Source organism: Artemia franciscana, chromosome 2 (assembly GCF_032884065.1).
Source record: "Artemia franciscana chromosome 2, ASM3288406v1, whole genome shotgun sequence".
Lineage (NCBI taxonomy): Eukaryota > Metazoa > Arthropoda > Branchiopoda > Anostraca > Artemiidae > Artemia > Artemia franciscana.
Window position 1 is genome coordinate 61,238,769 of NC_088864.1, and position 15,017 is coordinate 61,253,785.

The window sequence follows — 15,017 nt, forward strand, 5'->3', positions numbered from 1 at the left end:
ATCTGATTCTCCCCAAAAAACTTGGAATTTAATTAAGAATAACTTGAAAAAATAAAAAGTTATCACATTCTGAGGTATTAACTAATACAAATGGTGTAGAAGTTAGAGGACCGCAAGATGTTGCTAATATGTTTAGTGATTATTTTGCTGGTGTTTGTCAAGCAATTGTTTCAGCAGGAATAGATTTGTCCCCTTACAGGTCGCATAAAGAATATTTAGCCCCCAATGAATGTACAAGCATATGTCTGGTCCCTGTTAGTTTTGCAGAATTCCCTAAGATTATCAAAAATATAAAAAATGGTAATTCAGTAGGACATGATGAATAATCAACAAATTTGTTAAAGAGTATTGTCGGAGTTATTTTTGAGCCACTTGTACACTTGTCTTTCATTAGAAATAAATGATTGTTTAGATGATGATTTCCATGTGGCTACTGTTTTCTATGATATAAAAGAAGCATTTGACACTTTAAATCAGGAAATTCTTCTTTACAAAATGATAAATTCCGGTATAAGAGGGAAAGGATTACAAATTATTAAATCATACCTGTGCGGACGCAAAATCACAGTAGATGTCGGTGGAAAAATGACTAATTTAAAAAGTCTTAATGATATTGGTGTCCCCCAAGGCTCAGTATTAGGTCCGCTTTTATTTTTGATTTATATTAATGATCTTCCACGAGGTTTGCATGAGAATATTAGCCATGCAATTCTATTTGCAGGTGATACAGCTATAACAGTTAAAGCCAGGGATTCATTGACATTCATCGAAAATCTGACTATAAGTGTTACCTCAGTAAATCGATGGTTTGTTTCAAATAATCTAGTACCAAATTTTACAAAAAACTAATTTTATGGTTTTTGGTCGTTCAAAACGTGCCACTCGAGAGATTTCTTGTCAGGAGCTTCAGGCTGGTGACCAAAAAGTTTGTAGGTTCTAATCATATCGTTATTTAGGAGTTTTTCTTGGTCCTCTTTTGTTATTTCATAATCATATTGAGTATTTAAGATTAAAACTTACTCAAAATATTGGGTCGATGTATCTTGTGAACAATATTTTTCCTTTGACCATTTTAAAATTAATTTACCACTCTCTAATTACTTCTTATTTGAATTACTGCTCAGTTGTATATATTAATACATTTTGGAAGCCCATAAAACCCTTAGATGTACTACGAAATAGGGCAATAAGAATACTTGGAAATTTCTTACATCGACCTTCAAAACTTAAAAATAATTCAGAAACTAAAACATTATTCCTCTTCTTAAATTTGTTAGATTTAAACGATATACGAGCATTAAATACTTCCATATGGCATGTTCAAATCCAAAATTCTATAAATTATTTCTATGACAAATCTCTGTTAATTTTACTTCCTCGTTCAGATTGTCGGAGATCTGGGATGTACCAAATTCCTTTTGTAAGTTCTGAAAGGTCAAGGTTTTCGATCAGGTACAAAACCCTTCATTGCTAACAATTATAAGCTGAATGATAAAATTCTGTTTGATCCATCCCAAATATCTTAACTAAATTTAAAAAAGCAGATATTAAAGATTGTTTGCTAAACTTTTGATTATTCACCATTGATGATGGAAAATTAAATTATTTGATCTTCTTATTTGTATGTTTTGTTTTTCTGTCCCTGTGTCTGGGATGGCCTCCCACGCCCCTCTTGCCCGATATTTATTTATTTACTTATCCTTGTTACTTCTCTTTTATAAGTTTTTTCTATTTTGTTTGTCTTTTGCCGTGTTAAATTCTGGAATCATTATTACGATGAGATGTTGATGTTTTTTTCTATATTTTTGCGCTGTCCCAGCCTTACGAGCTCTGCTGTCTGTTGGGGCATAATACTGTTTTTGTATTTTTTAAGTTGAATAGAGAAAAAGTTGAAATTGAAGTTGAAGATGGTAGGGCGATACTTATTAGGAAAAAATATTAAAAACTATTAATAGATACGTGAATATTTTGATAATGTAAACAAGTTACAAGGAAACTCTTAGCCTGTAATACCCTACAATTTTCGGTATGATCCATAATTATTATAAGAAATTTCTCCAGGTGTTTAATGATAACATTAACTCCTAATTACGCTTAAAAACCACCCATCATCGTATTTCACACAAAGATATTAACTCTTAATTTTTTAATGTCTCACACTTGGATATCGAATGAAAAAATTTAGGACAAGAACCACATAGGTTAATATAATCCTATTAATGCATGGGTTTTGTCACTTCGGAAAAACTCTTCGCTTAGATAAGACATTGATGAATTGTGGCTGAACTTGTTTTGAAATTCTACTTTAATTTTTCTAAAGAGGCTGATGTTCATTTGACTGAAAAGGATTATTAGTATTTTCTGGAAAACTGGAACAAAATTCTAAAACGACAAGTTTGCTTGAATGTCATCAATGCCTCATCTAAGACCAGAGTTCCTTCAATGAGCCAACATTTAAATTGGTTAGTGATTTCTCTCTTAAGAACTCTGATTGATTTTATCTGGTCATTAGTTTTTTCGTTTTGTTTTCTTTTTTGCTTAGGCCTTTCTTAAGTGGAATATTGTCTTATTTTGGCATGTTCAGTATGCATTATGTTTTTTTGTTATGTTCAATATCTACGCTTATTGATTACAACCGGGCTTGCCATTGGCTGTTTTATAGATTTTAATATCAATGTTGTGGATATCTTGCCGTTACATCAGAAGCGATTGGCTAACACCACTAAGCTTATCGAAAACCCTGTCGACATCTTGTCTTTTCTTTCGAGTGTGGTTGTTAATTCTTCTTTAGTTTCTTATTTTATTATTCTATTATGGCAATACTTTAAAACTATGTAAGGTGTCTCTGAAGCTTTTAAAATTTATTATTATTTATTATTTATTATTTGTTATTTTATTATTGTTATTATTTGTTATTTTTATTATTATTTGTTATTTTATCAGTGTAAATTGAGCCTGGCTTCTCATTGTCTGGTAAAAAAAAAACAACAACAAAAAGCAAATTAAATATTTCCAGGCACAAATACTTATTTTTGCCTCTCATTTCTGTCTTCAATTTTCAATTATTTCTGCATCTAGCAATATAGGGTCTCTAGGCTAAAGTCTGTTAGGTCATTACCCTTTTTTTAACCAATCGCAATGTGCTACCATAAAATTATTACAGTGTACAATATAATATGATTTTGAATGTTATAGGATCCAAATTTCTTATTATTTGGATTTTCTTTACTTAATATTTATTGTTTTATTTCTAGCTTAATCATTATGGTACATGTCCCACTGTCACGACCATTCGACAAGGCGAAGATGGCATTCTAATAGAAAAGCAGCGAAATATCGAAAATTGCTCCCTATTCCCACATAGGTGGAGAACTAGTATGAGGGGTGCAAGATGTGGAGCTTCTAAAAAAGTATGTTTATTTTTTTTCATTTTTTTTTACCATATCGTGATTCAGTCTCTTTAAAAGGGATTGCAAAAAAATTCAAAATGTGGAACACGCAGATGTGCCCCATGGGAATGGGTCGCCTCCTTTCATAATTTTTGGAAAGTCGGTCATATTTTCATCTAGGCGAGAAGTTAAGTTAAATCATTGATAAAAACTGGTTTTCAAAGAATCACAAAATAGTAAGTATATTGATTAATTTGATAAAATTTGTGATACTTGCCCCTTCTCAATGAAAAATAATGTGGGATGGGAGGAAATGTACTATTGAACGTGGCTCTAAGATGTGGGACAGGGGTTGTCTTAATTGACAATACCATTGACCATGTTTTAATTAGGGTTGATGTTCCAGTGTTCCTCAAGAGGGAAATACTTGAGAGCAAATACTTTTGTGTAATTTCTGTATGTATCTTGTGGCAGAATATTTCCTGCTTGAGAATAAATAAATTGAAGTGTCTACCTTTCCATCTTGGGACTCCTATCTAAGACAATTTGATTTATAAAAAGGAAAGAAATATAGTCATTTCGTTCCAATTTTTGTATATAATATACTAGCTGTTGGGGTGGCGCTTCGCGCCACCCCAACACTTAGTTGGTGGGGGCACTTCGCGCCCCCCAAGCCCCCCCGCGCGCGTAAGTCGTTACGCGCCATATTAGTTACGCGCCATTGTAGTTGTGTCCCTATGTCCCACCTGTGATATATATATATATATATATATATATATATATATATATATATATATATATATATATATATATATATATATATATATATATATATATATATATATATATATGTTTTTAACTACGTAAAACTTGCGAATATACAACGTTCTTCGCTGTCCCATTGTCTGTGCATATAAATAGATTGTCAGGTTTACCGACTCTTGAACATGCAACATATAATGGTCCATGGGAAAACAATCCGTATTCAGATCTATACCTCATGATTCTAATGATTGCCCTTGAGCTTTGTTGATGGTGATTGCTAATCGACCATTCCCTGTGTCGCCATCGTCATTTATATATCCCCCTGTGCCCCCCGGCGTCCCCGTTGTAGTTGCGTCCCTGTGTCCAGGTCGTCATTTATATTCCCTGTGTTCCGGTCGTCATTTGTGTCCCGGTGTCCCGGTCTGTATATACATTCGTTCTTGAATTGGTCTTTTTTTAGTTTTTAGTTTTTTACCTTTTTTTAGTTTTTTTAGTGATACCTCATGATTCTAGTGATTGCCCTTGAGTTTTGTTGATGGTGATTGCTAATCGAACATTCCCTGTGTCCCCTTCGTCATTTATATATCCCCCTGTGCTCCCCCGCGTCCCCGTTGTAGTTGTGTCCCTGTGTCCCGGTCGTCATTTATATTCCCTGTGTCCCGGTCGTCATTTGTATTCAGGTGTCCCGGTCTGTATATGCATTCGTTTTTGAAATGGTATATGATGAAATTAATTTTTGTATTTTTCCCCTTTTTTTCTTTTTAGTTTTTTTTTGGTTTTTACTTTTTTTTAGTTTTTTCTTTTTTTTTTCTTTTTTCTTTTTAGTTTTTTTTTAGTTTTGTTGTTCTCCTTTATTTTTCATTTTTTTTTTCCTTTTTTTCTTTTTTTTTAGTATTTTTAGTTTTTTAGCTTTTTTAGTTTTTATATTAGTTTTTAGTTTTTTTTTCTTTTTAGTTTTTTTGTAGTTTTTACCTTTTTTTAGGTATTTTAGTTTTTTTTTTTACTTATGTCCTGGTCGTCATTTATACTCCCTGTGTCCCGGTCGTCATTTGTGTCCCGATGTTCCAGTCTGTAATTTCGTCAGTCGGCAAACATGACGTCAGTCGACACACAAACATGACGTCACTCGACAGACACACACACACACAGACAACTTATTTTTATATATATAGATATAAGGATAATATTAAATTTTTTTTCCCAAATTGATAGTAAGAGGATGCCCTCATCTCTTTTTCTTTTGATTTGAGTTTTACTGGAATTGCCTGTTTTGAGTTTGTTATTGGTGATAAATGATACCAGGATAACCCTTTTCTTTTCATTTATTTTTATTTCCCTATTTAGAGCTGTGCAGCCCAATCGGATGGGAGGATTTCTTCTCCCCGATAGTCGGCGAGGGGGAGGGGTAATTTTCAAGTTGCAAACCGTCTAGTTAAATCTTATTTTCAACCTCATTTTTGAAAAAGAACTATATGCACCTTTTCTTTTAGGCATGTCCATATTCAATAAATTCATAAACTTTGTACTTAAGACTGTCTTTTAGCCAGACAGCCAAATTGCTTTCTTCTGCCTAACTTCAGGGGGTATTTTATCTTTTAAATTCACAACTTTCTTTAATCTTTTTTGCTCCCTGTTCCCAGGTGTCTCAAAATAAACTGATGAATCTGAATAGTAAGAGAACTTTTAAGAGCGAAAACTAGTGCTAATTTTTAAAAGAAAAGTCATCAAAGCCATCTGGCGTTTCGCTAAAAAAAATTTTAGCCAGCCTTGAATTGCTGCGTACTTCCAGGTACTTTAGGGACTTTCAGTCTTTTCAGGCCACTTTTCAATTTGGAGCAGGGTAGATAAACAGTATAATTTTATCGTCAGTAAGCCTACCAGCTTAAAGTCAGTCAGCCTACTAAGCTTGCCAAATTTTGAGAAAGCTATATCAGTTTTTTACGGCCTTTGTTTTTACTGATGCCCAGTCAACATTATGTAGTTGTTATTTGAGGTTTGACGCGTTCGACCAATAGGTCATACACGTTCGTATCACTTGGTTTATCTCTGCCATCTGTACACACTAGGTTGCTTGGGTGTCACTAAGTCAATATTCACTGAACTAGATCATGTATCACTAAACTTGCTATTGGTGGGGGGCTATTCACCTACAGCAACTGCCTGCGTTGAAAAACAGGAATCAAAATAATGCAACTATGCTTTGTCATACAGCAATTTAAATACATATACAACACAATTATAATAGATAATACATTTTTACATTATAACCTGTAAAATACTTCCAGGTATAAAAATTTTAAGCTAATAAAATAAGGTAATAAAACGAATAAAATAGTAAAAAGGATAACTTTAAAATAAATAATATGGGAGGGGGTATCAGGGCCTGCAAGATTAAATTAATATGGGGCCATCTACCACTTATCTTACTATTTGTAGGGGTTAATCACCAGAAAATAGTGGCTGCATTTATAACCAGAAACCAAAATAATGCAATTTGCATTATCAAATAGCAATTATTATGCCTATACAACTCAATTAAATAAATAATACAAATAAATTGCAACCTGTCACCTAAATCAAGATATAAAAATTTAAAAAGATAAAATGCAAATATGACAACTCTAGAATAAAACATGCATGAAAATTTTTAGGGAATGAACTAAATCAATAGTCTTAACCAAATTACTTAATAAGTATCTACTTAGTCATCCAGCCCAAATTCAAGGGAAAATGGTGTAGAGAGAACTAGTCATTTGTCTGAAAATGGGCTAACCTAGGTCTCTTTATCCTAGTTATAGCAGCTTCTGGGCTAGGTATAGACTCCTTTGCCTTACGTTTCCTTTCTGCTTTGCTGTTGCTTTGCTTTTCTGCTGGTGTTTTGGGCTGCTGGTAACTGCTGACATTGTGGGAAGGCTTGAATCTTCTCTATTTAGGTTTTCAACTGAGTTATTGAGGCTAAGGTCTGCATTTGAAAATGTTTTGGTGGTAACTTATAAATCAGTTCGCAAATAGATGTTATAGCCTGAGTTATATCAGAGATATGCTTTGCAACACCTTCAAACATGGCCATGTACCTCATGTTGAATTCTTCAACTGGAGGTTGATTAGGGGTCAGTATAGGGAAAGAGTCTAGTGCAGTAGGTAGTATTTTTTTTGCGAAAGAATCATTTTGACATAACGAAAAGAAAGCAGTTAACGTTGTATCCGGTGGATTCAGGGCTCTTTGTCGCACGTTGGATTCCGAAAAATAAACACGTTGTCCATTTTGTAAATGTATCGCTAAGTGAACAACAGCTGGACTTCGTCTATGTATCGGAAATGAAAGAATTCGCCAAACAGCTTCATTTCTGCTAATGCATCTTCCAGCCTGATATTGTACGATTTCATCGATATCACTGATTTCGGACTGCAAGCAAAACTGCCATGTCACTGCCTTTGGTGACAAATTTACATATGTATTTGATTGCCTTCACGGACTTACAGTATTCAACGTTTATGTGTGCATTAAATGTTTTTGACAATAATGGTGAATATGGAACAACCCACTGATTATCTACTTCGATGGTGGTACCATTATGCTTCTTTATTATTGCAGTTTTACCGCCATCTTCAGTAGATCTTCTTCTATATTGTGGCTAACCATCATTGCCAGTAATTGTGTTGGGTACTAAAAGTCGAGGATATTGCTTTGTGCACCTTCCTTTGGCCATGCATGGTGAATTTTCGTTCAATGCACTGCAAGGTCCATGTATCATATTTTTTTCAACAATATCATATTAGCCCTTATCGACATTTTAATCAGGAATTTCAACGGAAATAACATCGTTAATTTCATTAGAAGTAATTTCTAGTTTTAGAAATTACAGACCGGGACACCGGGACACAAATGACGACCGGGACACAGGGAATATAAATGACGACCGGGACACAGGGACACAACTACAACTGGGAAGCTGGGGGCACAGGGGGATATATAAATGACGACGGGGACACAGGGAATGTTCGATTAGCAATCACCGTCAACAAAGCTCAAGGGCAATCATTAGAATAATGAGGTATAGATCTGAATACGGATTGTTTTTCCCATGGACAATTATATGTTGCATGTTAAAGAGTCTGTAAACCTGACAATCTATTTACATGCACAGACAATGGGACAGCGAAGAATGTTGTATTTTCGCAAGTTTTACGTAGTTAAAAACATATATAAAATATATATATATATATATATATATATATATATATATATATATATATATATATATATATATATATATATATATATATATATATATATATATATATATATATATATATATATGAAAAGAGAAATCACCAATGCAACAGCACAAACACACAAAAAAAAAGAAAAAAAAGAGAGAGAGAGAGACAGAAGGAGAAAAGGAAGGCTGTTTTCCTAAATTAGTGATTAATATAGACCAGCACTTGAATGAGGCCTTAACCCTACTCATCCATACAATCACATAGGTCAAACAGCATAGCCATAAACAATCAACCATAAAGAATAATCCATGGACAGGCAGTCATGTCGTCAATAAGTATAAGTCGTCATTTACCAAACAATAGAAAAAATAATATAGACAAATAATTCAGAGGCAACACCCAACATAAGGGCTCATCAGGAGAATACACTGGCCTATATAGGTTTTCGCCACTTTAAATTCTCTACCCAGCACAGTGTTATGGCTACCACAGAATATCCATGGCATCCCCGTGTCAGATATCACCCCCAAAATACATGCCTATGAAAGAAAAAAAAAACAGCAAATGTAAAACAACCAAGTAAAACCAAAACAAGCTTATCCTGTTAATATATCCCTCTTTTTAGCAACAATAGGTAAACTAAATATTATAAATTTTACCAAATCACAAATATTAACACATTGCAAAAAACCTGAATGAACTAAACAATTATAGAATTCATCTTTACCATGTGGCTAATTTTAAAAAAAATCCACTCAATTAGAAACACAATTCAAAATAAATGGCGCTGCGACAACATTTCTCGAACCTCCGAAATTAGTTGAAAATTTATTTAAGTATTTTTAGACAATTCTTTTGATATTTATTTAAAAGTTCGTTATAATGAAAACTAAATTTTTTAAATTGCCAAGTTAATTTGCAGAAAAACCTCTTGATACCAATTTTTGGCTTAAGATTTTACATCTATTTTTAAAATCAATATAATTACTACAAATCCTTGCATAACGAAGTAACTGTGAGAAAAACGCTGAATATGTGATATTTGAGTGTATATTACTTTCAGGGAATGGGAAACTAATCACTTCAAAATCAAAATCATCCGTTTTATTATACATTTTAAAACTTAATTTATTATTATCACAAATATTAATATTTAGATCTAAGAAATGATCTTCATGACCAGCGCCATGACTAGGCTCAAGAATAAGCTCTGATGGATATATATTTTTAGAAATATCAATGAAATTCTTACAATTTAAGACCAAAATATCATCTAAATATCTTTTATTATTTGACAAAGCATGTTTTAAATTAATTGGATTATTCTTATCCATCATATATTTATATTCTAGTTAACTTAAAAACAAGTCAGCTATAAATGGGCTGGCATTCCCCCCCCATGGGAATTCCCACAATTTGCTTGTACAAATCACCCCCAAATCTTATATAAGTATTGTATAAAACAAATTCTAATAACTCAAAAATCATATCCAAGCTGTAACATCTCAAGTTAACTGTAGTATTAAAGCAATTTGTCCATATAGCTTTTCTATTATGAATGTCTATTTTTAAGAACCTTTTACTAGATAAGAGGAAAGATTTCTTGATAACAGTTTTTAAATTATCAAACAATACATTAAGTGATAAATTAGTATACATTGTCGCAAAATCGAAAGACTCAATTCTTTTAGCTGAAACCATTGTTAAAGAATCTATCACCTGCAGTGAATTATTAACACTCCAATATGGATTAAAATTCGAAAATTTTTTAATACCAGAACAATAGGTTTTAAGTTTATTTACAATTTCCTTTAAAATTAAAGAGAGGTCAGTAGCAGCAATGCAGGTTGGACATTTAGCTGCTCCAGCAATAAACCGTGGTTTAGGGGGATTCTTATGAAATTTTACAGTCCAATACAGGAAAGGGAACTTTTTATCATTGTCATTTATTTTAATATTAAAATTTTAAAAAAGTGTTTCTTCAGTCTTTTCAATTAAGTTCTCATCCTCTATATTTACACAAATACAACGGGGACGCCGGGTGGCACAGGGGGGATATATAAATGACTATCTATTTATATGCACAGACAATGGGACAGCGAAGAATGTTGTATATTCGCAAGATATAAGTATATAAGGCTCTGTATATGACGTCATTATAAGATGACACTACAGACCGGGACACCGGGACACAAATGACGACCGGGACACCGGGAATTTAAATGACGACCGGGACACCGGGACACAGGGAATATAAATGGACACAGGGAATATAAATGAAGACTGGGACACTCAAAGAGAAATTACAGACCGGGACACAAATGACGAACGGGACAACGGGACACAGGGAATATAAATGACGACCGCGACAATCAAAGAGAAATTACAGACTGGGACACCGGGACACAAATGACGACCGGGACACAAGGACACAACTACAACGGGGACGCCGGGGGGCACAGGGGGGATATATAAATGACAACGGGGACACAGGGAATGTTCGATTAGCAATCACCATCATCAAAGCTCAAGGGCAATCATTAGTAAAATGCGGCATAGATCTGAATACGGATTGTAAACTTGACAATCTATTTATATGCACAGACAAATATATATATATATATATATATATATAAGTTGTTTGTTTGTGTGTCTGTCGACTGACGTCATGTTTATCGACTGACGAAATTACAGACCGGGACACAAATGACGACCGGGACACCGGGACACCGGGACACAAATGACGACCGGGGCACCAGGTCACAGCGAATATAAGTGACGACCGGTACGCTCAAAGAGAAATTAAAGACTGGGACACTGGGACACAAATGACGACCATGGACAATTTTATGTTGCATGTTCAGGAGTTTGTAAACCTGACAATCTATTCATATGCACAGACAATGGGACATCGAAGAATGATGTATATTCGCAAGTTTTACGTAGTTAAAATCATATATATATATCTATCTATATCCAAAGGTGGGACACAGGGACACAACTACAATGGGGCGTAACTAATATGGCGCGTAACGACTTACGCGCGCGAGGGGGCTTATAGCATATATACTATTATAGCATATATAGCATATATATATATATAGAGGGGGCTAGTATATATAATAGCTGTTGGGCCCCCCCCAAGCCCCCCCCCCCCCCCGCGCGCGTAAGTCGTTACGAGCCACATTAGTTACGCGCCGTTGTAATTGTGTCCCTGTGTCCCACCTGTGAATATATATATATATATATATATATATATATATATATATATATATATATATATATATATATATATATATATATATATATATATATATATCTCTTTTTTGTTTTTTTTTTAGTTTTTTAGCTTTTTTAGTTTTTTTATTAGTTTTTGTTTTTTTTCTTTTTAGTTTTTTTTTAGTTTTTTTACTTATGTCCTGGTCGTCATTTATATTCCCTGTGTCCCGGTCGTCATTTGTTTCCCGGTGCTTTGTTGATGGTGACTGCTAATCGAACATTCCTTGTGTCCCGGTCGCTTCCTCTTTGAGTGTCCCGGTCACCATTTATATTTCCTATGTCCCGGTGTCCCGGTCGTCATTTGTGTCCCGTTGTCCCGGTGTGTAATTTCGTCAATCAACAAACATGACGTCAGTCGACACACAAACATGACGTCACTCGACACACACACAGACAACTTATTTATTTATATATATATATATATATATATATATATATATATATATATATATATATATATATATATATATATATATATATATTTATGTATTTATTTTTTTAGCAGGAACTAATTGACAAATCAAGTGCTGTCAACTACCGCATTGGAATGAACCGAGGACATCCAGAAATCCAGTTTGTAAGAGCATATGGCACCATTGACCTGACACCGTTCGCTGAATCTGGCCTACGTCATTTTCATTTTGTAAAGTAAGAGTTTAGAACCTGGCTGTCATTCTTTAAATGGTGTAATTTTCAAAAAAAAAAAAATAATAAAGGAGCCGCTCTCTAGAAAAAATACATCCATAAACTCATACAAAATTAAAGCTCACTTAAAGAGAGTAGATATATATAGATATGCACTGTGCTTCACTCGGTCTATCTTACTGCTACGTGGAAAGCTTGTATATGTATGTATCTCGCAGTCGCTTGTCTTCTAATCGCAGAAAAAGCCATTGCAAGACAAGCCATTGCTATATAATAATAACTGCAAAACCCTTTAAAGAATGGACCACAATGACGTCATTGAGCTCTCTCCCCACGTTATAGGGCCATAGGTTCGATAATGATCACCTGTAGGAAAATATGAATTTTACCAGACAGAGGTTCATTTATTTTTTATTCTGAATATTTTAAGTTATCCCCTAGAAATGAACCCCTGCCCAAAAAATGCTTTGAAATGATTTTTGTGCTTAAAACTTTCTTATTTTTATATATAACTAGCTGTTGGGGTGGCGTTTCGCACCACCCCAACACCTAGTTGGTGTGGGTGCTTCGTGCCCCCAACCCCCCAAGCCCCACCGCGCGCGTAAGTCGTTACGCGCCAAATTAGTTACGCACCATTGTAGTTGTGTCACTGTGTCCCACCTGTGAATATAGATAAAAGAGAAAAGATTTCTCTTTTCGTTATAGATATATATATTTTTTTAACTACGTAAAACTTGCGAATATACTACATTCTTCGATGTCCCATTGTCTGTGCATATAAATAGATTGTCAGGTTTACCGACTCTTGAACATGCAACGTAAAATTGTCCATGGGACAAACAATCCGTATTCAGATCTATACCTCATTATTCTAATGATTGCCCCTGAGCTTTGTTGATGGTGATTGCTAATCGAACATTCCCTGCGTCCCCGTCGTCATTTATATATCCCCCCTGTGCCCCCCGGCCTCCTCGTTGTAGTTGTGTCCCTGCGTCCCGTTCGTCATTTATATTCCATGTGTCCCGGTCGTTATTTGTGTCCCGGTGTCCCAGTCTGTAATTTCTCATTGAGTGTACCGGTCTTCATTTATATTCCCTGTGTCCCGGTCGTCATTTGTGTCCCAGTGACCCAGTCTGTAATTTCTCTTTGAGCTTCCCGGTATTCCCTGTGTCCCGGCTTTTAGTTTTCTTTTTCTCCTTTATTTTTCAGTTTTTTCCTTTTTATAGTTTTTTTTTTCTTTTTTAGTTTTTGTTTTTTTTTGTTTTTTTATTAGTTTTTAGTTGTTTTTTTCCTTTTTAGTGTTTTTGTAGTTTTTACCTTTTTTTAGTTTTTTTTCTTTTCTAGTTTTTTACCTTTTTTTTAGTTTTTTTTTTTTTAGCTTTTTTAGTTTTTTTAGTATTTTCTTTTTAGTTTTTTTGGTAGTTTTTACCTTTGTTAGTTTTTTTCTTCTTTTGTATTAATGCTAAAGCCAAGGTTCGAACCTGGAACCTCTCGGACCTAGAACCTGGAGCATAACGCTTTACCAACTCAGCTACTTCGGCTTGAATACATTTGTTTTGAGCAGCTTCCTCGGCTGTTGCCATTGTAGGTTCTTCTGTTTTCTTGTTGTTCTTGTGATTCCTCGGCACGCTTTCTTTTTTTACTTTCTCTATCAGCCGCAAGTTTTTTGGCATAGACTCTTTGATCAGCTTCTTCGGCTGTTGTCATTGTAGGTTCTTCAGTCATTTTACAGTTAAACATTTTTCCGTCCACGATCTTCTTACAATTAAAAATTTGTCTTTGAACGATATTCTTAAATACCTTTAATGACGTCATCGTCATAACAAACATGACGACAACTAGCTTCATGATGACATGACATGATGACATGAAGTCATTCGACAGACACACAGACAACTTATTTATCTATATATATATAAAAATAAGTTGTCTGTGTGTGTGTGGGTCTGTTTGTCGGGTGACGTCATGTTTGTGTGTCGACTGACGTCATGTTTTCAACTGACGAAATTACAGACCGGGACATCGGGACAGAAATGACGACCGCGACATCGGCACATCTTCTATATATATAAAAATAAGTTGTCTGTCTGTGTGTCTGTCTGTGGATCAGGTGACGTCATGTTTCTGTGTTGACTGACGTCATGAAATTAGTTGTCGTCATTTTTGCTTTGACGGTGACGTCATTCAATATATTTAAGACATATGTTCACGTAGAAATCTATTAATGTTTAAGTTTACAATGACTGATGAACTTACCATGGCAAAAGCCGATGAAGATGCTCAAAGAGTCTATGCCAAAAAACTTGCTGCTGATAGAGAAAGTCAGAAAAGAAAGCGTGCCGAGGAACTACCAGAGCAACGCGAAAGCAGACTTGCTGCTAAAAGAGAAAGTGAAAAAAGAAGGCGTACCGAGGAATCAAAAGAACAGCAAGGAAACAGGCTTGATCGATGCTACGATGCCCTACAATATCCTATCATTTTTTGGGATGGAGCCGACGGCTATCACTTTAATATTAAATTGATGAATCCAGCCACTAACAAAGAAATGAATAAGAAATGCAGTGCAATGCATTATTATTCCTATAGACTAATGATTCGGCAGGATGAAGAAAATTATATTTTAAAATGCCGTGAATTGTTTCACCAATTCGTCGTTGATATGTATGCTAAAATTGAATCAGAATGTTTGCTATATATCCGCCTGAATCAGACCAA

The 15,017-nt window shown here is 34.5% G+C and overlaps 1 protein-coding gene across 1 annotated transcript in view; it reads left to right on the forward strand.

Moving 5' to 3' along the window:
* The window catches only part of LOC136043889 (uncharacterized), a gene marked incomplete in the record, with an annotated part of 113,453 nt that overhangs the window by 26,899 nt on the left and 71,537 nt on the right, over positions 1 to 15,017 (forward strand). Inside the window, 2 exon segments of the mRNA XM_065728909.1 lie at positions 3,255 to 3,410; positions 12,160 to 12,305. Of these exon segments, the coding sequence (XP_065584981.1) occupies positions 3,255 to 3,410; positions 12,160 to 12,305 (302 nt within the window).